The 25895-nt window shown below is 40.5% G+C and overlaps 1 protein-coding gene across 7 annotated transcripts in view; it reads right to left on the bottom strand.

Annotated features, from left to right (window-relative positions):
* TRPM3 (transient receptor potential cation channel subfamily M member 3) overlaps nucleotides 1–9617 on the bottom strand; it is a 485893-nt gene extending 476276 nt beyond the window's left edge. For 3 of the 7 annotated variants that reach the window (XM_027041050.2, XM_027041052.2, XM_027041054.2), the window contains exon 1: nucleotides 8606–9616. In XM_027041050.2, coding sequence (XP_026896851.1) covers nucleotides 8606–8782 — 177 coding nt within the window. In that variant the 5' untranslated portion in view covers nucleotides 8783–9616. Of the gene's footprint in view, nucleotides 1–8605 lie in introns of all 7 variants that reach the window. The other 4 variants (XM_027041047.2, XM_053205281.1, XM_027041057.2 and 1 more) reach the window with 4 other exon arrangements.
* Between the last annotated feature and the right edge of the window lie 16278 nt (nucleotides 9618–25895).

The raw sequence follows: 25895 nt of genomic DNA, 5'->3' as shown, positions 1-25895 counted from the left end.
TACATTCATCCAACTCACCTGAGTCCAGTATTAAACTATGGGCAGGAGTTGGGCAGGAGGTGTGATTCACATTTTCCAGGCAGTCGGAAATACCTTGTGCAACAAAGTCCAGCTGTGAGGAATTTCAAGATTTGAGGAAGGGAAAAACAAAATATAACCGTAGAGAAGTAGGCAAAGGACCGATCACTGAAGGTGTTATATACCATACCTAGGAGGTTAGATTTTATTATACAGTAGAAAGGAAAACTGAAGAACGTGAAACACTACAGCAACCTGGTCTTACTTGCATTTTAAGTGGACCATTTTGGTGGCCGTGGGAAGGATCAATTTGAAGTAGACAACTGTAGTATTTTGGATCTGAGAAAAAAGGAGACTGATCTTGGAAAGTATGAATAGACAGAAGGAGTGGATCAGAGACATATTTATGAGGAAACCTGGCAGAACTAATTGGCTGATTATATAAGGGATGAGAGCCAACAAAGCAAAAGGCGTAAGCCCAGGTTTTCCAGTTCAGACAACTTGGTGAATGTGTGATACTAGTAATTGGAAGGAAGTATGGAGAAGCAGCAGATGTGAAGGAACTTGATTAATTCAGCAATGGCCGAATGATCCGGGCAGAAGTTAGACTTAGTGCTTTCTCTGCTGCAGTTTTTCTTCCTCCTAACCATATACGGGCATCATTTCCTTACGTGAACAATGTGCCATGTTTGCTTTTAACACAGGATACCACTTATGGATACATTTCTGGCACCTAAACCAGCTCTCCTGTGTGATCCCTTAAGAAACAGTTAGGAGACTCATTCGATGCTCTGTGAGCATGGGGACTTTTAAGATATGGAAACTTTACCGGCCTATATAAATTCGTAGAGAGAGAGTGTATGCTCAGTTTAATAAAAATTTGATACTGAGGTGGGGTCATGCCAGAGGCCTCATTTTGATGACCCAAGGTCTCTCTGCTTAAGTGACTCACTTCGGAAGAGACAGTCTCGAAATATTACAGGGTAGAACAATCACCCTGTGTTGCTTGCTAAAATGCAGATTCTGTCATCATGGGCCTTATCTTAGTAAGTTTGGGTAGAATCCCAAGAAACCGATTTTGTAACAGGCAGCCCTGGACCACACTTTGAAAAAACACCTCAAAATCTCATTTGGTGGATAAATCTCCCTCCAAGCCAATTTAGTATATTAAATGTTGCTGTGAATAGATTTACAAATAAGAGAATCAATCCTTCCTTCCTTCCCCACCTACTGATCTATCCATCCATTGTTGAAAAGCTTTACTTATTTGGGGGAGAAGAAGTAAAACTTATCCATGCCATCCCTAAAGGGCAGTTCCTACACACGTGCCTCTGCAAATGTAAGTAGAGAAGGAGAGCCACTGGTTGAAGAATACCCAAATGCTTTTAAAGTAAATTATGTGCGATAAGCATGAAAATTGAACACCCTTCTCCTCAAGTTTTTGTTGTGCCAGCCCCCCATCACAGCCATTCTGGTACTGTATCTTTTTCAAATACTCGAGAGCCTACAAAATTTTGTTCAGCACTGTTTTCCTTATTTGATCATTAATACTGGGCATGATTTTAAAAAATGTCTAGTTTAAATTACTTTTAGCTTTGAATGTGTTCTTCCAAACAAAAGCCCTGAATGTTCTCTTCCCTCCCTCCCCATCCCTATCCGGAATCTCTTCCTTTGTTAGTTTGTCAAGGCCTTAGGGTAGAGAGGGCAGGCGTAGAGGGGACCAATTCTACCACTATGGGCATGAGTTATGGGTGCTTTGGATTTGGCCCCCAAGTAAACAGGCCATTGCTCACTTGGTACTATCACGTTCCATTGGTATCAAAGGAGCGTGTGCTTGAGTGACTATCGCAATTCCAAGAGGCATAGATGAAGGATAAAGGGGGTGTATAGAAGATATTGCAAAATTCTGACCATAAACACGGTCTTTGGGAGCTCTGGTTCACAGATACCCACGTAAATTGAATAGAATAGAAACTTCTGAAGTTGTAGGTCACATGAGTGGAAAAAAAACTCATGAAAATAACAGAGAAATCCATAAACAAAAAAATAGGAATAGGGACAACCATTCTTCCAGACTGGTCATCTACAAATCAAAACAGGGCAGCTGAACTCAATTTATTTCTGTATCTGTAAATGATCGCTCATGATTAAATTTTGAAAACCTGTGAAGGGTTTGCTTAAAACCTTTTGCTCTGTTTGCTATCAGAAAATCTGTTCTGCCCAGATGCCAGCCTAAGAAAGGGCACTTAATCCAGTTTCTCTCCAGCTCTGCTGAATCTGTGTCAGCTTTCCTCCATGTGTGGTTCTTCTAAGAGCTATTCCCGTGGGAATCACCAAGGAGCTTGTTGACATGCCAATTCCCGGGCCCACCACCTACCTACTGAATCAGCATCCTTAGAGGATGGGCTCGGATATTTGGATATTTGCTTTGCTCACCAGCTGCCCAAGTGATTCCTCAGCATTCTCAGAATTGCATGTGTCTTTATTGTTTGTTCATTTTTTTTAAATTCTTCAATAAGCATTTACTGGCTAGTTATTTTTTATTTTCGTCAGCCAGAGCTTTTAAAACTGCTTTTCATGGAAGATAAGAGAAGGACAGCAAGGATATGATTAGTTTTCGGTAGATGAGCTTGGAGCCAATTGAGTTATACCAACAGACGGGGGGGGGGGGGGGGTGAAAATCCGCTGCTGGGGAGTTAGTGTTCTCTTTCCCTGAGGAAGTCCTCCACAAGGAAGGCAGAACCCTTTCCCCTGGAGACAGACCTTGCCCTGAATTCCTGGGACTCCGTAAGTCATCTGAGAAGCAGGTGGCCCTGGACTTAGACTCCCAGCCACATCCTCCCTCTTTCCCCAGCGACCGCACACTTTTCAGTCTTTTCTCCATAACAGAGGCCACCAGAAGACAGAGCTCTCCGGAGAGACAGGAGGGTTTCTTGTTGCCTCAGGAATTTCCGTCAGGCTGCCCAAGGAACATTTCACAAAAAGGCAAGTCACATGGTGACCACTCAGCAACCTGGATCAAGCCACCATTTGAAACACACCAGATTTTTTTTCTCTCCCGGGTTTTAGTGCCGAGCACATGTTTTCTTTTCTTTCTCTCACTTTCTTAAAGGGAATCTGAGGTTGGCATGCTGAGATGAAAAGACAAAAGTTTCTTTATTAGTAGCCCTTAAAATTTTTTTCCTGACAATACACTGTGTTGACCTAAAAGCAGTTTATTCTTCGAGGGTCTCATCTTTTAGGTACTTAGTGGAATCAGCCATAAGATGTTCCCTGACCTTGTTGGCCACAGTTCACTGACATGTCTAACAGGTGTGTGCTTCCTCTCCTACTGGGGACACTTAACTGCTACTACTAACATGTGGTTCAGGAGTGTCTTGTCCTGACCAAGCAAAAACTTGGGTTTATTGATATTCCTGTATGTGTCCTGTCAAGATCCAGGATTTCAGATGTGAAAAGGAAACCTTGGAAGTCTTAAATTGAAAACACACACTGAAATAAATCTCAACCTGATTGTTTCCTACAAGCTTGAGACCATCGAAGGCAAGTCGGTTTCTGGAATGTCTGGCATCAACTGTAGAAGACACACTCAATAGAATGGACACTGGTTACCAATACAAGAAATTATAGAAGTAGAAAACATTAGTAATTAAGCAGGTTTTATCCTCATCTTGTAGCCTACCTTGATCACTACTCTCAAGGATTTCCCTTGTGTTACCCACTTCACTTTCATTAATCCTTTGTATAATATAAAAGAGGACTAAGAGGAGAAAAAATGAGAGAAAACTGAGCTTTTTGACTGGATTCCAAAAAACTGAGAGCTTACTACACCTACAGTCCAAAAAAAAATTAGGAGGGATATTCCTGATTGTATATTATTTACTTCAAAGAGTACTGTTATCATTCAGTGGGGCTCATACTCATTAATGACATGGAATTATATTCTTTTTTATTTTAATTTTTTTTATCTTGAGAGACCGAGAGAGTACATGTGTTTGCATGAGCACAGAGAGAGAGAGAGACAGAGACAGAGAATCCCCAGCAAGCTTGGCACTATCAGGGCACAGCCTGATGCAGGCCTTGAACTCACAAACTGTGAGATCATGACCTGACACAAAATCAAGACCTCGACTCTTAACTGGCTGAGCCACCCAGGTGCCCCAAAATGGAATTGTATCGTTAGCACTATTTTTTTCTCAGTCCCACCAGAATAACTGACATACCGTCTCTAACTCAACAAAGATGAACCACAAAGTGAGAAGTTCTGTCCTTCATTATCAAGACCTCTATTCTCAGAAATGGGGACCAGCGCCAGACTAGCCACAAAGACCGAAACTCAGAAGTTATCCTAAATTCTTCCCTTCACCACAATTCATCAACTTCACAAAGCCCTGTGCATTTTACCTCCACTCCTGTTGCCGTAACTCACGTCCTCATCAATTCTCTGGATTTCCAATTTCATCTCTGAGCTTCCAATCCTACCATCTCCTCCCCATTCTAGACAGTACAGCCAGAGTCATCTATCTATCCCATGCCTGAATGCGGCAGTCACCTCCCTGCTAAAATCCATTTGATGATACTCATGGTTTTCAGGATAATCGTCAAATGTCATAATTTAGCAGCTAAGGCCCTCTGTGATTTCCAACACTGCTGAATATTCTAGTCCTCTGCTATTTGAACATCCAATCCACTTAAACCATTTTTAGCCTATGTTCTTTCATTCCCACAGGGCATGGTAGCCTTTACCACAGGGAATCATAGCACTGGGTCCAAGTCAAGACTTCAACTCTTCACTTTTAAGAGGAGGACACCAAGTTATAGAAAAGTTAAGTAACACACCCATGATCATACAGGTGGTTAGGAACACAACAGAGTTAGGCTTCAGTGTTTAGGTCTAACTCCAGAATATAATTTCTTTAACCTATTTTGACATTGCTCAACATGCAAAATCAGATTCCTTCTCAGGATAAAACTTTGAAGATCCTAACATGATACTGACCATTTGGGCTTCATGGACAGACTGACTTAAATGTTTGCACCACAATCTATTAGAACTACAGAGTTTCCCTTTCCCCTAGTGCAACCCATCTTTCAGAAGCCTTCTTTTGAGTAAGTCCACTGAGATTTCAATAAACAAAGCTCTCCACCCTAAAAATTCTCAAATTCAACATAAGTTACCAAAATAAAATCTCCCAAATAAAACAATGGCAGAGAGAGCTAATAATGACTATGAAATATGCTAAGAACATTCTGTCACTGAAATAAACATGACTTTTTGTCATTAATAAGATGAAATCTTGAAACACATAAGAACGTAGCAAATGACAACTCAAGAGAAATAGTTTCAACAGGGTCCCATTTGAAATGCATCCGTTTGAAAACAGCCTCTCTCTGTCTTTTGGCTATCATCATGATATGCCTGTCCAAAAATTCACTTTCAAATGTTATTTCCAAATGCAATCCCACATTCAAAATAGGAGTTGGTTGGCATGTTCAAAATTTGCTGAGATGGACAAAGCAACAAATGAGATGTTTTCAGAGGAATAATAAGTATATTCCAACATTCATTCACTGAGTTTAATTCATGCTTCAAATGCCACCCTCCCCCTTCTAGTTCTTTAGTATCCTGTTTCTATTAGGAAATGGGAAATACAGAAAACAGGATTATAAAGCCATTTCTAATTATTGGTGTGATGCTGAAATAAGGTACCAAAGAAACACATTTTCAAGGAGAGGACATGGGGGAAATTGGCATGAGCCAAGTCTGTGAGAAATGGTGAGTGATCAGAGTCTAGTTAAACCTAACCTTGCCATCACGACCTCTACTGTGTTACTGACAAGTCAGAGCACTGGAATAAACATATTATATCAGAAAAATGCCTGGAAGGGGACCAAAAATTACCTGTTGAATAGAGGAATTGGGTTTGTTAGCTTATGATTTCAGTGGGCTCCTGGACACCCAGAGAATCCATCCATTAAATTAACATGGTGGTGGTAGGGTGGGGGAGGTGGAGTAAGAGACTGGGAAAGGGAGCACTGTTTGTAAATATTTAATTTATGGACTAAAGCAGGAAGAACAGTGATCAAAAGATGTAAATGTTTGCTCAGGAACTTCCAATTTATTTGAAATATTAAAAGCAAGGCAAGAAGACGTAGGGACTAGCAAAGCAGACAAGACAGCAGCAATCCAAACGGGGAAAAAATTCCATGGCATTCCTATCCAGCACGTTGAGGCTATCAAACCCACATACAGAAGCAGCTCTCATTTCAAGTATCGCTGAAAGAATTTGGTTGTCACTTTTTTTAACGAGTTTGAAATATGCTCACTATCTGAAGTTTCCTAGGATAGATCAATACCTTTCAAAATTACAGATGTCATTTGGAAAGGAACTTCTCTAGGACAACACATCATTGTTAGCATATTGAGAAATTTGGAAAGCTACCCATCAGTTTGCTTAATTAGATGAATTGTTTTTTTAAATGTATATTTATTTCTGGGACAGAGAGAGACAGAGCATGAGCAGGGGAGGGGCAGAGAGAGAGGGAGACACAGAATCCGAAGCAAGCTTCAGGCTCCGAGCCATCAGCACAGAGCCCAATGCAGGGCTCGAACCCACAAACCTTGAGATCATGGCCTGAGTCAAAGTCAGACGCTTAACCGGCTGAGCCACCCAGGTGCCCCAGATGAATTGTTATAAAGCACCGTGTTAATAAAGCACGGTGGGATTGAACCGTATACGGACCACAGTATTGGCACACAGGGCTGACAATGCCTGGTGGTATCAAGCATCAACAGCACTTTCTGTTAAGAAACAGGACAGCTGTTCTCAAAATCAGTATTCTACTTCTAATAGATACTTCTCTGCTGGTTTTGTGACTAGGAAGTGATGAATAGCATTTCTCATAAAAGGAAAAAAAATAGAGCATTAATGAATAATATATTGAGAGTCGTATAAGTACACCTGTTAAGAAGGTCATTATGTAAGTTAAAAAGCATGATTTTGGGGTCGGGCCAAAGAATGCCTTTAAGTGAAAAATGTCTCTTGCTGCCCGTGGAATTGCCAGAGTCAATTTTCTCAGTCCTAGTTGGATTTGTCAAGATATTCTTTGCCCCAGACTCTTGATTCAATTGTGATTCTGGAGGAAAATTTACATTCATTTGTTAGCTCCCTGGCCTCATTCTTTCTCATGCCCTATCACACATGTTGTTCCAATACAGCAAAAGCACTTATGTCCAAGGACACTTCTCTCCCACTCCTTATTCCCAAATTGGTTTTTCCTCCTAAATACTCTTTTAGGGAAGCAAACCATCGCCATGACAACAATATGCTGGGGGTTTGAACAGGACCTGGGGCCAGGCTTTGTGAAAGTTAACACCAGTTTTTGTTGAACAGGATAAGGAAAGAGTGGCCAATGCTCTGTGGTGAGGAACCACTTAACTGGACAGAACTAATTGTCCACATCAAACTTGACCCAACCAAAATGCAGCCTCAGCAAGAAAAATAAAAATAAAATCAATAAATAAAAATAAAATATTGCAATATAATTAATTCAGGACTAATTCTTTAATCCTCCATTGTAGACACTTAGGCTCAATATCCAGTGGTCATTAAATCCCAGTATCATGTTAATATGGAAAAGAGAATGAAGAACTTTGCTTTGCCTTTTTAACTTCACATGGATGTGGGACATTCAGAGATATGGACTCCCCCCCCCCCCAAATAAATGTTAGCACATTCTCTCTTCTGGAGAAAAAAATACACGCTTTGTCCACCTTGTAAATTTTATTTGTATTTTCTTCCCTATAATAAGGTCGATGATGGTGCAATTATTACGGAGTTGTGGGGACTTTTTCAGTACCTTCAATGCATTTGCTTCTAGAAAGGAAGTGCTGCAGACACAGAGTCACAATTCTAAGCTCAGGTGTAGTACCATTCTTTTGTGTAACTCAGAGCGGGAGCTGGAGGCATACGTTCAATACATATTCAACCACACTTTCCCACCACTGGCTTCACTTAGGAGACTAAAATTATCATGCCTTTCTAAAAACAAGGACACCAAAGAAGTCACAATCTGATGAGATTCATTCTCTGTCTTTACCTGAGCGACCACCTAAGGACACAAGGCTTTTAAAATAGTGAGGAGAATCCTTTGTTCTCTCAGGTTCCATTTAAAGGGAAAGTGGGTCGAAGGGCTTCCCCAGGGAGGGGGAAAAAAAAAACCAGGAGCCAAATGCCTGGAGTAGGAGATTTCACTCCCATTACTATTCCCACCCTCCCAAAGAAGTTAATTAATTCTATTTTAGGAATGTTTAGGGCGGGGGGCTGAGGGACGGAGGGGAGCACTCGGGGAGCCCATTCTCTGCCACCATAATCTCATTCCCAAATGTGGCTCAGACCATCTCTCCTCCCTAACACCGTGGGGGTCTACAGACCGCTGACAGCCTCTCTGAGCCAGCCTTGGGCAACTGAGCCAGCACTGTAAGCATTTGTGCTCCCCGAAAGGTGTGTCCCAGCCCAAGTGCGAAGTTGGGTATTTAGACCTGCAAAGCACAATTAGAGCCATTCAAAGCAGCAAGTTACAGTACCTTAAGAAGTCTGACAGATGGGAGGAAGGCTGCGTGGCAAAGCTTCCGGATGGTCCAGTTTAGGGGACGAGGAGCATCAGTTTGATTCATGACCCCTTCCAAATTCCACCGGGAAAACCAAAAATTGCAAACCTGAGCAATGCCTAGAAAATAGACGGTCCCCCACGGCCTTGGCATCCCATGGTCATCTCCACACCTGCAAATTCCATTAGGGCAGAGGCTTCCTGGAACTTGGGAGACTACTCAAGTGGCGTTTCCTGAGCCACCGAACCTTCTTAAGAAAGCCACCTCCCCTCTCCCTGCAGCCGTGCTCATGCATACCAAATGTGGCTGAATGGAGGCACACTGCCTGCTGCTCCGGGGAGGGGATGCACCGTTTTGAAGGAGAAGGACAGCCTGCACAAAACAGTCTGTGGTCGCAGTCAGAGCAGTGTGCTCCGAACGCACGCTCCCTCTCCGGCTCTCCTCCCAGTAAACGCAAGTCAGGCGTTGGGGGAGAACCCGGGCCATTTGCTCCGCTAGCTTGCTTTGGGGGGGAGCCAGGAGGAGAGCAAGAGGGAAAATCAATAAATCCAGAACGAGGGAACTTGCACTTTCTTGCACAAAGCATCTTTGAGGGGCTGGAAACTGGCACGAGGGGAGGGGCTAGGGCACAGAGGGAGAAGGGATGCCTTCGAATGAGAAGATAAACACTTCCCTTTTGATTTACGAGACACGGTAAATTGAGACCTATTGTAAGATGGATCCATAGTAAAAGACACCTCTGTCATGCGCTGAGGTTTTTATTAACTGTGAGTGAAGGTCCTCGCCCTGATATATACATTATGTAGATGACAGGCAGGCTGCCCGCACAGAGAGAAGCAAACTAACACAGAGACAGTGGGAGCGGCAAGTTATCCCTTTCATAGAAAGCAGTGCAAACTAATTTATGTTTGGCTTACCTTTTAGAAATGGCAGTTTCTAAATCGGGGCTTCTATCTTCCTGGAAAGCCACTGATACTCTGTCTCTGCAACAAAAGTTTAACCCTCAAGGTGCCACACAGGATGCTCTCTATAAAAGATCAAGTTTCCTCAAGTGGGGATACTGACTCCCATCATTTTCTAAGGATGGCTTTGAGAGAGAAAGAGAGAGAGAGAGAGAGGCAGGAAGGCTGAGTTAGCAGGCTCCTGTGGCCAAAGAGAATAAAGGAGAACTTTCAATTGGAAAGCAGAAATTGGATAATTTCACTTTGGTAGAAAGTGATGAAATTCTGGTGGTTGGGAAGAGGAAGTTCATGTCACAACCAAGTGTGAACTTGCCACACATCCTCTAGACATCAGACCACAGTGGGTGCAGTTGACCGATGGCATGGCGGCCCAGAGATTCACCACATCCTTATAGGATTGCCATCTTACGTTATTTTCCCTCTTTAAGTCCCTCCCCATGACTACACTGATTTTCCACATCTAATTAACTCGAGGAGATTAGTAAATCCTAGCTCCACGATTTATGCATTCTGAAGTGGCAGTAAGACGGGGAGGGCAGACATGCTACACTGGGACCCTGCTGTAATTCAGAATTTGGGATCTGAACCCACCCTTTATTCCTTCGAATAAATACCTGACACGTTGCATTATAACACTATTTCCCTCGCAATAGTCCTGTGTTAGAGCACCAAGGACACTTGCAGAAAAATCTCATCTAGTGGTGGAACCCAGACCACTGACTTGCCTTGTAGAAAATTCAGTGTCTGATTATCACTGTAATAGGTCCCCTGTGCAGTTGGTTCATTTTCTGTCACCATTCTTTTTCCACAAAGCATTAAAGATAACTTTAAAATAACAACAGCTAACACACACATGTCAAGCATTGTGGTCAGCATTCCAGATGCATTTCCAAAATTCGTGTCATCAACAGCCCTATGAAGTAGATGCAGTGGTCATATCCCCACTTTAAAGATTAAGCAGTTGTGGACTTGAGAAACTACTAACAGGCCGAAATCACGTAACTAGGAAAAGTAGGATTTGGATCAAAACCAGTCTATTGGACTCCAAAGACAAGCTCTCTCTTCTTCTTTTTCTTTTATAATTAAGGGGACCCAGTGCCTCTGTTTTCTGGTGACTTAACTATGTAAGAGCTGAGGTAAAAGCACTTAAAGAAGAAATGCTCAGCATTTCTTTCAGGTAATTTCTTTGGTGTGATGTTGATGCAGTAGTGACCAAAAGAAATTGTAGAATCAGGCTACATGGTTCAAACTCTAATTCTGACCCTGGCCTTGGGCAATTTACTCACCTAATCTGTGCTTTGCAGTCTTCATCTATAAACAAAGATAAAAATGGAAACACACCTGAGGTTATTGTGAGGCCCACATGAGCTACTCAGGTGCCCTCAGAACAGTGCCTGGTACAGACTAAGTCCCTTCCACCAGGATCCATCTTCCAGGCAGCTTGTGTTGAAGTTGAAGGAGGAACCCACTGGTAATTTCCATTCAGCATGCATGAGTGTATGCATTTCTAGGACCAGGTAATGAGGTTGAGCAAGACAGAGTGAATTTCAATGTTTCCTATCAGTTACCATGCGTTTCCTAACCGGGGTAAAGAGGAAGGCAGGAGCCTTTAAGGTAAGTATGGGCTTCCTCATGCTATACTGCAGCGTGGTATTCAGCAGATTATAAGAGGTTGCTCTGAGTGGAGCTTTGAGACTCCAGGATCTCTGAACTATTAAATGCTAAGCAGTGGTTCCCTTGCAGTTGTGAGAAGTCTGACCCCAAGAAAATGCCGCAACATGCAGTCCCCTCTCATCTGCCCCTCACTGTTCAGGACCCCACAAAAATGACAGTGTCATTCTGAAAACTCACAACCTTTGATCCTAGTCCCTTTAATTCTTAGTGAATGACGTTAGTCAAAGAGAATAGTTAGGAACCCTGCAGAACAGGAAGCAGGAGGATTCTCAGCCCTCTCTAATGGCAATTAGAGAGCAGCACAGAACCTCTGGAGGATTGCTCTGGAGACGATGCTGCAAGAGAGGTATAGATCAAAGAAGGCTGGCAGCGCCTGAAGGGGGGGGGTTCTTATTCCATCACTGGAGTAGTTTGTGCCAGAATTGTTTGCTATCACAACATTTCAAGCAGGGTTCTCAGGAACCCACCCCCTTCAAGAAATGCAATTATTGCATGGAATGCTGCCTTCCTGGGTTTGAGAGAGAAGTCTAATGAGGAAAGAGCTGAGATCACACGAGCGAGCCAAGCCCTCAACATTAGCCTCTCATCAATCCAAAAGGCTTGTTTACAAATTTGATGAACGTGGATGTTTACACATCTGCAGAAAAAATTCTAGCAGACTTAAAAACCTGACAAAGCCGGATGCCTGGGTGGCTCAGTTGGTTAAGCAGTTAAACGTCTGACTTCGGCTCAGGTCATGATCTCATAGTTTGTAGGTTTAAGCCCCGCATCGGGCTCTGAGCTGACAGCTCAGAGCCTGAAGCCTGCTTGGATTCTGTGTCTCCCTCTCTTTCCCTCCCCCACTCATGCTCTCTCTCAAAAATAAATATTTTTTAAAAAATTTTTAAAAATCTGACAAGGACATATTAGCTGTCAGTGTCCTGACAAATAGCAAACCCAACCCATCGAATCTCTGCACTCTGAAGTCTGCCTTTGAACAAACTATTTCTCTTTCATGCTTTGCATTTCCCATGTAAATGATGCTAAATTTAAGAATCATGATAAGGGGAAAAAAAGAATCATGATAAGATTTGAGCTGTCTCATGGCTGACAATGAGCCACAATATAGACATTCTGTATTTCTTCCTTTGGGAAACCATGTTCCTTCTCTTTAAAAAAAAAAAAAAAAAAAAAAACCTGGAGTGCCTGGATGACTCAGTCAGTTGAGCATCCAACTTCAGCTCAGGTCATGATCCCACAGTTTGTGAGTTTGAGCCCCACATCAGGATCTGTGCTGACACCTCAGAGTCTGGAACCTGCTTTAGATTCTGTGCCTCCCTCTCCCTCTGCCCCTCCCCCACTCATGCTCTGTCTCTCTCAAAAATAAACATTAAAAAAAATCTCATGGCACCCTCAAGGGACCACTTTGTACACTGTTTTACTTTACACCCTTTAGATATAAAAAGGGGCTGACCCATGAAAACCTAAGAAAACAGAAAGGCAAGGACACAGTGTCTGAGTAGTTCAGCATTCCAAAGCCTCCTGCTAAAATGTGTTTCCTACACCAAACACTGAAAAAAGGCTCCAAGGTAATTTTTCACAGTATATTTTAATGTTGAAGTTCAATAGGTATCTGGAAAGTAATTGAACAGATATTTTCAGGCTCTAACAGTAAGCGTAACGTACTTAAGTGCAGAAAGAGGATATGTAAGCATTCAAGGGAAACAGCACAAACAGCCCCAATGGTAAAGTCTTTGTAAGTAACTTCATGTACCACAATATTTTGTAACCTCACTATTAACTTCCTACTTGCTTTATGGTTGGCCTCGGGTATTAGCTCTGTTGCATTTGATAATTCAACAATTTTATCAGAAAATCATTTATGCTGTGAACCCTGACAATTTAACATTCTTATTTAAACAAAAACCCATGCTTTTTCCCATTTCTTCCCTTCAACCACAAATACAGTTATAACATTGTTAGAAATTTTTAGATGCTTCTACAGTGTTTTCAAAACAGTAAATCTCTTTACACGTTTTATTGAGAGTGAACAGTCCTTAACTTACTTCCAAATAGGTATTCTTCTAATAGGTGAAATACCTTCAGTAGAAAAAACTCACATTGTTTTTCCTTTTGGTATCTTTTATAGGTAATAGATTCTAAAATACATCAAAATCTATTAAAATAAAGGACTCACATTTATAGCTTCGATAGCACTTACTCCGTGTGAAATGACACTATCTCAGAATTAGAATACCTGTTTTCTCCATTCCCCGCCCCATTACGGAGATCTTTCCTCACTTCCCTGACTGCTGTCCACCCTTTGCACAAAAACTTACAGCGACAGGGAGCGGGCAAGGTTTTGAGGCCACACATTCCATAGTTGGACAGCTCTAGTGGCAGAAAGTCCCTCCCTCTAATTTCTTTTTTTTTTAATTTTTTTTCAACGTTTTTTATTTATTTTTGGGACAGAGAGAGACAGAGCATGAACGGGGGAGGGGCAGACAGAGAGGGAGACCCAGAATCGGAAACAGACTCCAGGCTCGGAGCCATCAGCCCAGAGCCCGACGCGGGGCTCGAACTCCCGGACCCCGAGATCGCGACCTGAGCTGAAGTCGGACGCTTCACCGACCGAGCCACCCAGGCGCCCCAGACTCTAATTTCTAAAGCAAGCGTCTCTTCCAGAGAATGGCTGTCCCAGTGTACGACAAAAGGCTCCCTTTAAATCTCTTCTCAGTAGACAAATCTTAGACTTTTACTCCATCTTCACACGATGGATTGCAATTATTGAGAAATACTCTTAGGGGGACAGTCTCTATTATGTCATAAAGGAACTTTAAATATAATAGCGTCTAATCCTCTTCAATTCCTTGAATCATTTCTCATAAAGGTTCTTTCAGTAACAGCTGATACGCACACAGACGCTCTTTCCCTGACCCCTAGAGTGAGCATGCCCAACAGAAACTCCGTAGCAAAGTGGCTTCCTTGGCACCTGAAACCGGAAATGTGGTGTGTGTTTTACCTTTTTGACCCTGAATCATCAGGGAGGCAGTGGTCAGCCCTGGCTAATGAGACGCCCAGGCTTGTATCAAGAAATGGGCAGAGACTGGACCATCTGTGCTTCCTCTTCTGTATCTTTATCTGCTCGTTTTGAGGTCAGACTCATTTCAAACCCCTCTTAGCTGCATAGGCCTGGGCCAGTTACTTAACCTGTCAGTCTTACTTTTCATGCTGTAAAATGGCATCTACAATAGTTTCCACTTTGGGGTTTTCGTGATGATAAAAATCTAGCACAATGCTTATACGGCAAACACACATTTAAATGGAATAATGGTTATGATGAGAGTTGTTATTTCTTTCGCTGACACCACCGGCAGAGTGCTTAGGAGCACAAGCCATACATGGCCTGGATGTCAACACCGTTTTACCCCTTTCGTGTAGCTCTGAGCAGTTTCTTAACCTCACTGCGCATTACCTTCTTCATCCACAAATTGCAGACAATTATACTACCTATGCCAGAGAAATACTGGGAAGTTAAGTGGCTAAAATGTATGGAGCCCTTAAAAGAGAAACCGGCCCATGGTAAAAGGTCAAAAAATATTGGCAATTGAAATTATCAATATCAAGTTCTATGTATGGCCTTTCCCAAAGCTACTGCTCTGGAAAAGCAAAGCAAAACACAACTTCACGTCCTCCTTTGCTTCCTCCAGTTAGAAGATAAGCAGCAAACAACACATGTGAGGAGACCCAGACAGGGCACTTTGCTTACGGCTTTCCTTTCTGCAGCTGAGGGGATCACAGATTCCATTAATAGAGTATGTTTCGCTTCTGAAAACCCTAAGGTATATATGCAGCTTCTGTCTCACCAAAAATAGAAACCCTACATGGAGACACACACACACACACGCACACACACACACACACCAAATATTCAAAGGCCAAAAGCTAATACACATCGTCATTCAAGCTTTGAAAACCTAAAACTTCCATTTACAAAGGGGATAATTTTGTGGGATTTCAGGGGATGCTGAAATTTTAATGAGTCCATAGAGGCTTGTTAAAAATATAAGAATTTGAGATACGCATTTCTAAACCACTTAATGTATGCCCTCTTCTAATATCTGCAAGGCTATTCATTACTGTAGATGTTCTCTACTCTGAGCCTAGACCTCTCTCCCTCTTTCTCTAACACACATGTGCACAAACACATGCAGAATATAGATATTTTATATAATTTTCCACTATGAAACCATAAATCTGACCAACTTGGTAAAGAACTCATCAATGAATACCTTTTGGGAAGGGGATTTTAAGCTGTGAATCTCCAATTAGTGTTTGACTAAATCGTGTGAATTGGAGGGAAGCTGAACATTTCATTGCCAACAGTGCAGCCTAAGTCAGATGTTGGAGTCCATGGATGCTTAAGTAAAACACAAGTTCAAGCTCAAGCCTCACATACACCTTCCCGAACACCTTATGATGCCCACCCATGAGAGCCAAAAACCTGCCGCAGCAACACCACACCCCTTTCTGCATCTGAGCTTCTGACACAAATTGCGAGCACTGGTTGAACCATAAGGTCTGCTCACCTGGGAAACAGAGACATGCTGTGATTGGGACGATCCTGAGTGGTAGCTCTGCACAGCAGAGGATTTGAATGAAGAAAGCTAACGGAAACCATACGTGCCGTCTATTTTTATCAGCCTTCCATAAAACGTATAACTGCTAATGTTTACTCTGATATCTTTTTTAACAACCATAAGCCTTTCCTTTTTACCTTGACTAAGAGTAGTGGCAAAAATTAAATGACTTTAGCTTTTCAGAGGACTTGGTCTGGCTTTTGTTTTCTTCCTCTCTCTCATTGAGGAGACACAAAATCAATGCAAACAATATGGATTTTGAAACCGGAAGAACTGGGTTTGAATCCACATTCTATCACTGGACAATTCCAATAACCTTTATAAATCTTCATCTTAAAAAAACATAGTGGCTAATTAGCAATGGCTAATTATAATAATGTTACAATGATGATTAGGAACTTTGAGCATGTACTATGTGCTAAAATGTGCTAGGTCTTCTAAAGGCATAGTTCTGTTAGATGTTACTACAAACCTATTTTGTTTGCAAACAACTTTTGCAGCATTACTCTCCTCATATTCATAGTATGGGTAATAGGTGAGGTAGTAGTCTCAGGACATCATAGACTCAAATTAAGAAATTTGCCAGTCACATGGCTGGTAAATGGACTTGAATCCAGGTCTATGATTCTATACTCTGTTTATCTGATTCTATAATCTATTCCCATCCCCACTACAATATGCTGCTGCCAATTAAAAAAAAAAAAAAAAAGAACACTCACACAAGGTTTCCTGTGGTTTTCTAAAGCAAAGTAGTATTTGACCACTAATACAATCAGAAAAGAGGAGAAGCCACTCAGTGCATCAAAATCCTGCAGAGCACAGAAGGATTGAGGGTCTCTCAGTGGCTCTGGGTTTCCACATTTTCCTACTCTCCAGTTCCATCTGGGCTGCGGAAGCCTGCCCTGGGCAGCAAGCTCGCTGAGACAAAGATTTATCCTCACTCATTTAGTAGGCCAATATATGATTCAAGTGCCTGGGACACAGTATTTATTAAGTGGAAAAATGAATGTTTCTCAAGGATTCCCACAATTCTTGCAAATGTGAGTTAAATTCTTTATATTCAAATACATTTAATTCCTACTATTCTACCTGTATACCCACCTGCTGTATTTTCCAGATGAGGAAACTGAGGCACAGAACGGTTAAATATTTGCCCAAGTTTACACCCTGAGTTTCAGAGCCATGGTTTTAATTCAAATATAAATTCTTGATATACTGTATGTTTTATAATAAATAAAAAATAAAATCTATTTTTAAGACCACTGAGTTTCAGATACCTTGGTTAGCTATCCTATAACCCCATCATCATTCTTCACAACTGAAAAACCATATTCTCAACTATTTATCAGGGCAATAAGAGGTTGCAATCACACAAAAGATACACTTGGCCAGAAAACCTGGTAATTATCATAGTAAGTAAAGACCAAAGGTATCTGTGTAACTGTATAAGCAAAATGATGAGGATTCTTCTGGGTTACCTGAACTTTCTATGAAATATGCAGAACATCTGGGGGAAAATATTATCAAAACTCTACTAATGACCTGAAGCAGTTAAGTTAGAAAATGAAGGTGCCGAAAAATTTGATTTAAAACAGTTTCTCAATTGGCTAATGAATCAGATTCTGACCGCTATTGTAAATCCAGCCCAAACTATCCACAGGAGCCTAACGGATACATGCACTGGCATAGGGTATCTCGTTCACTGCATGGGGATCCCAGGTGGGGAGCCCTCCCCGACAAGAAAGCCAATAGATGACTAGAGGGAAGACTACAATGTCCTGCACTACCTGGCATCATCCCAATGGGAAAATCTTGAGAAACTATTGTTTCAGGAAATAAAAGGTAGATAAAGCTTTCCTGTGTGCACTTTTTCCTTGCATGTTAATTAAACTGTTTGCAAGTAAACCGCTGGCTACAGATCAGATGAGAGAAAGATCAGTTCTGTTTTATGAAATCACCCAGGATTAAAACCCATTAAGTCACTCCCATGAACAAAACCATCCAATTCTCCCTACGGAGTTGGGACAACTCCATTACAGCTCTTGTTTAAATCTTTTTTACTTCTCAGAATTTGTAACTATTTAATTGACGTTTTTTGTTGTTGCTTTTATTATTTTTTTTGTTCCGTTTGCATCTCCATTAGGGTAGTTAGCAACTGTATCTCAGGTCCTATAGAACATCTAGAACTTGACAGACACCCAACCAAAATTTGGTGACCCAGACAGGCTTGCTGTATCCTTTCTTTCATGTCATTTAAAGTTATAGTGTCTAGTGCTTATCTGCAAACAGGTGGGAACACTTACTGTTTTCTCAGTGCCTTTTTGCTCCCCCAAATCTTAACACAAGAATAACAAAAGGAGGATGTTCTCAGACTCTTTCCTGCTAGTAGAGATGATGCTCTAAACACAGAGGGATTTGGAAAAGAATGCAAAAGAAGGAGAGTGTGGATATCAGAACTTGGATTTGAAAATAACTCATGCTAGAGAATTCTATCAGTTACCCTTGTGGTAAAACATTCTCAAACCTCTGGTCCATTCTCAAACATCTCCCATGATGGCAATTCATGAAGGGCTTAACCTGATTTCAGAAAAGGTCTTCATGAAGGCAAACTCTTTTGCATAAAGACACGTCCTTTTCAAGAGGATAGGAAGACCGAACTACACATCCGCTATCTTAATTAAATCATAATGACAATAAAACCAGGAACTGATGCTCATGCCTCACAAAGCAGTTTAAGAGGCCTATTACGGTTTGTTACTCACAATGATGCTGAAGCATGGCTAAGGAAGGTGGTATTATTAATCTCATTTTACAGATGAGCAAATTAAGAATGGGAAAATGTAATGACTTGGCTAAGGTCTCCAGGCTCAGTATCTCATTCTTTTCATTATGCCCATGGCCTGCCTCTCCACTCCAGGATTAATTTTTGGAATGAACCACGCACTGAATATTCAAAATATGTTCTTTAGGACAAAATACAGCATATACAGCATCATGAATGCATCTCAAAATCCTAACAGATTTTGAGTCTTCCAGAGAAAACAAAACAATAGCGACGAAAAGCAGAGCAGTGGTTGCCAGGGATATTTGGAGGATGGAGCTGACTGCAGAGGGACATGAGTAACTTTTTAGGGTGATGGAGATATTTTCTATCCGGAATGCAGTGGCAGTAACTCAACTGTATGTAACTGCTGCAATTCATCAAGTGATAAAGTCAAAATGTGTGAATTTTCTGTAGGTAAGAAACCTTGGGAAAATCTATTAACTGGTTCTTTTTTTTCTGATTGCAGAAGAACAATTGTTCAATACAGAAAAGTTTGAAAACTCCCCAAAATATAAGGAAATAAAAATTACCTAAAATTCCATTACCCATAAGTAACTATGGATGTGATTTTTGAAAATTTGTCAAGTATTTCAGGAATCATGCTTTACCTATAGCTTAATAAGATTATTGTATCATGAACTCATCTCCATGTTATTCAATAGGCTTAGAAGATACAGTATTACCTGATTATATAGAATTCTATGGGTTATTCACCGCAAGATAATCAGCCTGCTTCCATTTTTATTGTTATAAATAATGCTATTAAGAATACAGTGTATTATACATTTTTGTACACATCTGATTATTTCCTTAAAATACCATTTAGGAGGAAGCATAATTGGCTCATAAGTCATGAATTTTTTTCAGTCTCTTGATAGGTACTTCCAAACTGCTATCCATTTTACATGCCCCTCAGCAATATGTAAAAAATGTCCCTATTACTAAATCATTGACAAAACTAGTCATATCATTAATTTAAATTAACTTTTGGCTAAGTTGATCACAGAAAAAGAAATATCATGCATTTATTTGGTAACTTATAAAGCTCCATTTTTCCTGTGGCCATTTGTAATTCTTCTAGTAAATTGCTTCTTCTTACGTTAGTGTTTTACTTTTCTTATGAATTCATAGCAGCTCTCTTGTACTAAGGGTATTGTCGTAGGAGTCACTAGCATGTTTGCAATTCTCTATTTGTCTCTGAATTTTGTTCTGTTAGTTTTAAGCAATTTTTCAACATACACACATTCAAGGCTAGCTGTCATTTCTTTGGTAGTTCTCACTATCAATGTTATGCTAAGGAAAGACCATTGCCGACCCACGTTCAGATCAACACCTGTTTATATATTTTCTTACGGCTGTTCCATCAGAACTCTCAGCTCCATCTTGGCTCTGTTCTCCTTCCTTCCTGACCTCATTATTTCGCCTACTATCAAAGTCTGTGCACAAGTGTGCCTAGCCTATCTCAAAAGCTCTCCCTTTCATTGTATTTTAAATATTTTGACTACAATTTCCTTGCTGATACTTAACCAAACTGCAATACTCTATTACTCTTTTTATTATAGTCCCATCCAAATGGTGTGATAAAATTCCTTCAACAGCAACTGTGAATACAGGGATCCATGATATAATTGACAATCTGTTCTAAAGGATGCCTGTTCCTTCATATTTTCAAATATTATTAAGGGCTTTTTCCTTCTTACAAACATTATCTCTGTAGAGGAAAGAATCCAGCTGCCTTGGAATTCTGTCATCTCAGTGTCTGATAGAGACAATCCTGCAACATTCAGTGTGGCAGTGATCTCTGCCACAAGACGTACAGGAAGAAGTAGTGAGTGAATTGAATGGCATCTTACTGGCCAACCATTGAATAAATGAATGTAAGCCACTACAGACTTTGAAGATCAGAGCCAATACCTTGAACTGAGCTCTCTGGACTGGTAGCCAGAAAACAGAGAACTTCTGTTTCTTAGAGCTGTCAACTAGGCACCAAACCAGTTGCGGGAAAATCCAATCTGAAAACTCACTAAGCCCTCACAATAGTAAAGACAAGCAAGAGGCAAACAGATCAAGAACAGTCAACAAAAGGAACTCGTCATAAATACACCTTACAAGAGCATACTTACCTAGATGCCAACATTCTGGAATTATTATGATCATCCTCAGCATCCTTGAATGACTTGAGTGACTCTTCAAGCATTCATCTGGAGCCAAAATGTATTTTTGGACTCAGAAGGTATCTTATGTTTGCATCTTGTCCCTACATTGGACAGCAAATTCTCAGACACTCTTCACCTACCTAACTAATGCCCTCTTTACACAAACCCTGCCATCTGTTACCTCCAGTTCTCTTTGAGGGGGTAGGGCAGAGAGAAGGGTGAGAGGCAGAAGCCATGGAGACCGCATTATACAGAATGGGAGTAGGTAGTATGGAGGCCAAGGGAGCTGGATTTTCCTCCATGTGTACCAGTCAGCAGCAGTGTCAACTTTATCAGGGCACCTCACTCCTCTGGACCTCAGGATGACGGTATAAAGCAAGAGCAATGTTGACACTCTGGTGAGGTCTTTCGAGAGCTAACATTTTACATATTGAGACTAATGCCTTCCTAGATTGTTTCCATCCATTTTCAGTGTATTACAAATAAACCATTTCCACCATTATCTATTTGGAATAAGAAGTGAATATTGCCTAGTATTTACTGCCCCTATAAACAGGGAAGCCTTCAAGGACAAACTCATCTCTAGAGCCACGTGGAAGCAGAGACACAGAGACTTTTGCATTCTGTAGGAGTTTATGCTATGAAACATCTGGGCCAGATACACCTCAACGTATGGCAACCTTCAGTCAAAAAAAAATCAGCAAATTTCAGATCGACTTGATTTTTCTCAGACTGAAATAGTCATGTGTCCAAGGCTATTAATATAGAATACAAATATTATTTGTTTGCTGAGGAATTACATAAACATATTTCTCTAGGCCTAGAATTTTATCCCACTTGATCATAAATTTAAGGTTTTTGCACATTTTTGGAGACAATATTTAAAAGTGATTTGATTAACACTGACTGCACTAACTGGACAGATGGAGATTGATTCATCTAACCAATTCCTTCTGAATGTCTGCTATTTGTCTAACACTATGCCAGTTTCTAAGGATGAAAGAGGTTCAAATATAATCCACACAATGATGGAACACATCACATTACTTGAAAAAACAAGAAGTTCACATAGCATAGTAAGTGCCACCAGATAAACAAGATAGGACTTCAAGACCAGCTAAAACCACAAATACTGTAGCTACTGGCTCGAAAGTGTTAATCCTTTAAATTCTCCTTTGGAGGAGTGGCTGAGTGTCATGTGGGAAATGATTAAAGATTGCTAGGACCAGCCTCTCCTCTACTGCCCTAAGTCATTCAATTCTGTCACCAAATATGGGTACTCCATCTAGTAACATAAAACTGTCACAGGGGCACCTGAGTGGCTCCAACAGTTAAGCATCCCACTCCTGATTTCAGCTCAGGTCATGATCTCACGGTTCATGAAATCGAGCCCCACATTGGGCTATGTGTGGACAGTGTGGAGCCTGATTAGGATTCTCTCTCTCCCTGCCCCTTGTCTACTCAAGCTCGCTCGCTCTCTCTCTTAAAAAAAAAAAATAGCACTAACATTAAAAAACTAAATGTGTCACAGGTACCCACACTCATCTGAGAAGATAGTTTTGATTTAGGACCATGTTTTGATTGCAACCTATTTCCTGAGGATTTTTCCTCTTCAACCCTACTTACTTCTCAATCAGTTCTTCCCAGTTGTATACCTTAATCTCCTTGAAAGAAGTTCTAATAAATGTATTAGCCTCCTCCTTAGGACATTTCCAGGAGTATTATGGTATGTCTAATAACACTCAAATGTCCACTATATGACAGAAGCTAGGTAGATGCTCCTAACTTTGCTCTTTAATCCAGGTGTAGATCAGCATATGCAGAAAATGCTAAAAAGGAGCACAGGAGAGGGAGTATCTGGGGGTGGTCTCAGTCTGGAGCACAGGAAGACATGCAATTTCTAAGCTATTACTGGGAGCACCAGATTTTTGTAAATTTAACCGAAGGCACCCTGGATAGTCAGAACAGCCCCGGGAAAGGCGAGGAAGGAAGGGGGCCCATGGTAACCTTTTGAAGACAGGAAGTAGTTTTGTATGGCTAAAGAATAGGCTGGGGGTGGACCATGATGGTTTGAATTAAGATGCTTGAACTGTATCACTGCAGTGGATGGGGTCGGGGTGGGTTCAGGAAGTTAAGAGGCTCTGAAGTGTGGGAGTAAATGTGATCAGGATTCCATTTCAGAAAATGACTCTAGAATCTGTGTAGACAATCACAACTAGAGAAAGGAAAACAAATAGTAGTAATTCATGTTTTTAGTGGTTGACCAAATTTTTCTTTAACCTCTGGAACCAAAGGTAAAATTTTCTTAGAGAGTTGAGACCAACATAATGCTCCAAGCGGGTGCTTAAGAATGCAACAAATTATTTTTTATGTTGTGACTAATACTTGAAACTAATATAAAAGTATTGAAGTTCACACAAAAGAGACAAGAGGAAAAAGGTATTGCTTCAAAAAAATAAAGATTAAGCGTCACCATTTTCATGGCTTCAGCTTAAGGCAAAAATCTATTACGTTTGAGACAGCTTCTCCCCTGTACCAAGAACATCAAATAAAAATCTAATAGTCTGATAAATATCAAGTGAACAGATTACTTTAAATGCTTTAGTAAATACTTAAGATAAGCTTTTCCAAGTGTTACTAACATGAAGAGTGATAACTGAGTTTTGAAGATTCATTAGTGGGATTGTAGAGAATATATTTGGCAACTATGTCAACAAGTTTAGGTAAAATGGCTGAGCAATTCCAATTGTTTTAATTTTTTTTAAAAAAAGATGGTTCTTCTCTTATTTCTCTTTAATTTTCCACATGACATGTCATGTTAGTACATGACTTTGGGTTATAATCCTCATCAGTTCTTTGTTTTGATAGGTCACCAAAGGTCTCATATGCAAAAGACTCAAGGGTTCTGCAAAATGTCCAGAAGGAAGCTTCGGGCTTAGAGGATACATTTCATGCATTACTTTTACAAAAGCAACATTTTTCTACTATTTAAGGAGTTTAAATACACGTTTAAGAATCTTTTGCAAGTAGAAATAGACACTGGAACTTTGCAAAGAGGAAGCAGTCCTCCCTTGTTTGTGGGCGATTCATTCCAAAATCCTCCCTTCTCCTCCCTGGGGATGTCTCAAACCGCAGATAGTACTAAACCCTACATAGATTATGTTGGTTCCTATGCATACATAACTATGATAAATTTATAGTCACAGGAAGATATTAACAGTAATAATAGAATTCTTCTAACAATATACTGTAATAAACACACTGTGAATGTGGTCCCTCTCAAACTATCCTATGTACTGTGCACATCCTTCTTGTGGCGATGTACAAAGACAAAATACCTATGTGAGGAGATGAAGTGAGGTGCCTAATGTAGGTTACCATTGACCTCCTGACACTATGGTGGAAGGAAGATCATCTACTTCCAGGCAACAGTTGACCACAAACCACAGTAACTGAAACCACAAGAAAGCAAAACCATGGATAAAGGGGTAGGGGAGATTACTATATTAGAAATCAAGAAAAAATAGAATGGGAACTGGGCATAGAAACCTCCATCCTCAAACTCACATACCTGGTTCCTCATCAAAGGTCTCCTTAGCTTCTCTATCCAGCTTGCCCTCTGTCTTTTTGTTTATATTTGCCCCGCAGCATCTGAGGACAAAATCTGGTGCTTTTCTATTTCCAGGTTTTAAATGAAAAAATTGCCCTCCAATTGGTTTTTCAGTGTTTACAGGAGTTTCCAACTAGAAAGCATTTTCTACACATCCTTTTTTAAAGTTTATTTGAGAGAGAAAGAGTGAGCAGGGGAGGGGCAGAGAGAGAGACGGAGAGAGAAAATCTCAAGCAGGCTCCACACATTTGCACAGAGCCCAACATGGGGCTCAAACCCACCAACCATGAGATCGTGACCTGAGCCAAAACCAAGAGTTGGGGGTTCAACCAACTAAGCCACCCAGGCAGTCCAGTATGCATTTTTTTTAAATGTTTTCTCAGTTTAATTAAAAATCATAGAACCAACCACTGAATTGCAGACTACAAATGGGTGGTTTTTATGGTAAGTTGTATCTCAGTAAAGCTATTTTAAAATATAAAGCACATTATAATATGTAAACAAAATTACGCCTGAGTTACAGTTCCATTTTCCTAATCTTTCAACTATTTATTAGGTGGAAGCCATGTGATTTCTCCGGGGGAGAGACTCTTTTCTCTAGTTGGCTTTCTGATCCCTTCAGTATATTAATGGCATACATTTCAAAGTCATGTACACTTCTGTCTGCTCCAATATAAAAATTGATTTTAAAATGTGTTTACTTGTTTTCCCATTTACAAACCAGAAAAATACTCCTCCTCAAGGCTCCTAACTTGGCATACAGCACTTGTATAATGTAGTTATACGTTATACTGGCATATAACTTGTATAACATAAAGTCTTATCATTAGTACGTTCAAAGAGGTCTCCTGTAGATTTTATTACTTACATCCTTATCTCCTTCGCAGATTTGCATTTTGTTTGCCTCTTTGGTATTCTTACTTGATTCCCTGAATACATGTTATTTTATCTTCCCCAAATGCTGTCTGCTCTCACCACAAGTCATGTTGTAACTGAAGTGAGTGATGGCCTCCAAGATTAAATTGATGGCACCAGCATATTACAATTTTCCCGTTAGCTGAATAGGCCACATAGAAATGGCCATGTGGCAAGGTATGATCTCAAGAGGTTTTCTACCATGAAAATTTTATAAGTTGCGAAGCTCTGGGATAAAATTCAACTTTAATTCCTGAGGATATGTTAAAAATAATTAGAATAAACCTCCACTCCACGGTTTACATTTCAGTCCTGAAAGTAGGTATAAAACTAATTCTCTTGGCTGGGAATCTGCACAAAAAGAGTAAGGGTATGAGAAAGAAAAGGCGAAAATGGAGATAATACTTAAAGGGTAATAATAGCTTGTAGTTTGTAAATAATTTATCTTTTAAAAAATGTAAGCAGTCAGAAGTTGCCTATTTTACCACAGAAAACCTTAACTTCTA

This window comes from Acinonyx jubatus, chromosome D4 (genome assembly GCF_027475565.1).
Source record: "Acinonyx jubatus isolate Ajub_Pintada_27869175 chromosome D4, VMU_Ajub_asm_v1.0, whole genome shotgun sequence".
Lineage (NCBI taxonomy): Eukaryota > Metazoa > Chordata > Mammalia > Carnivora > Felidae > Acinonyx > Acinonyx jubatus.
This window is presented reverse-complemented; position numbering and strand designations above follow the sequence as displayed.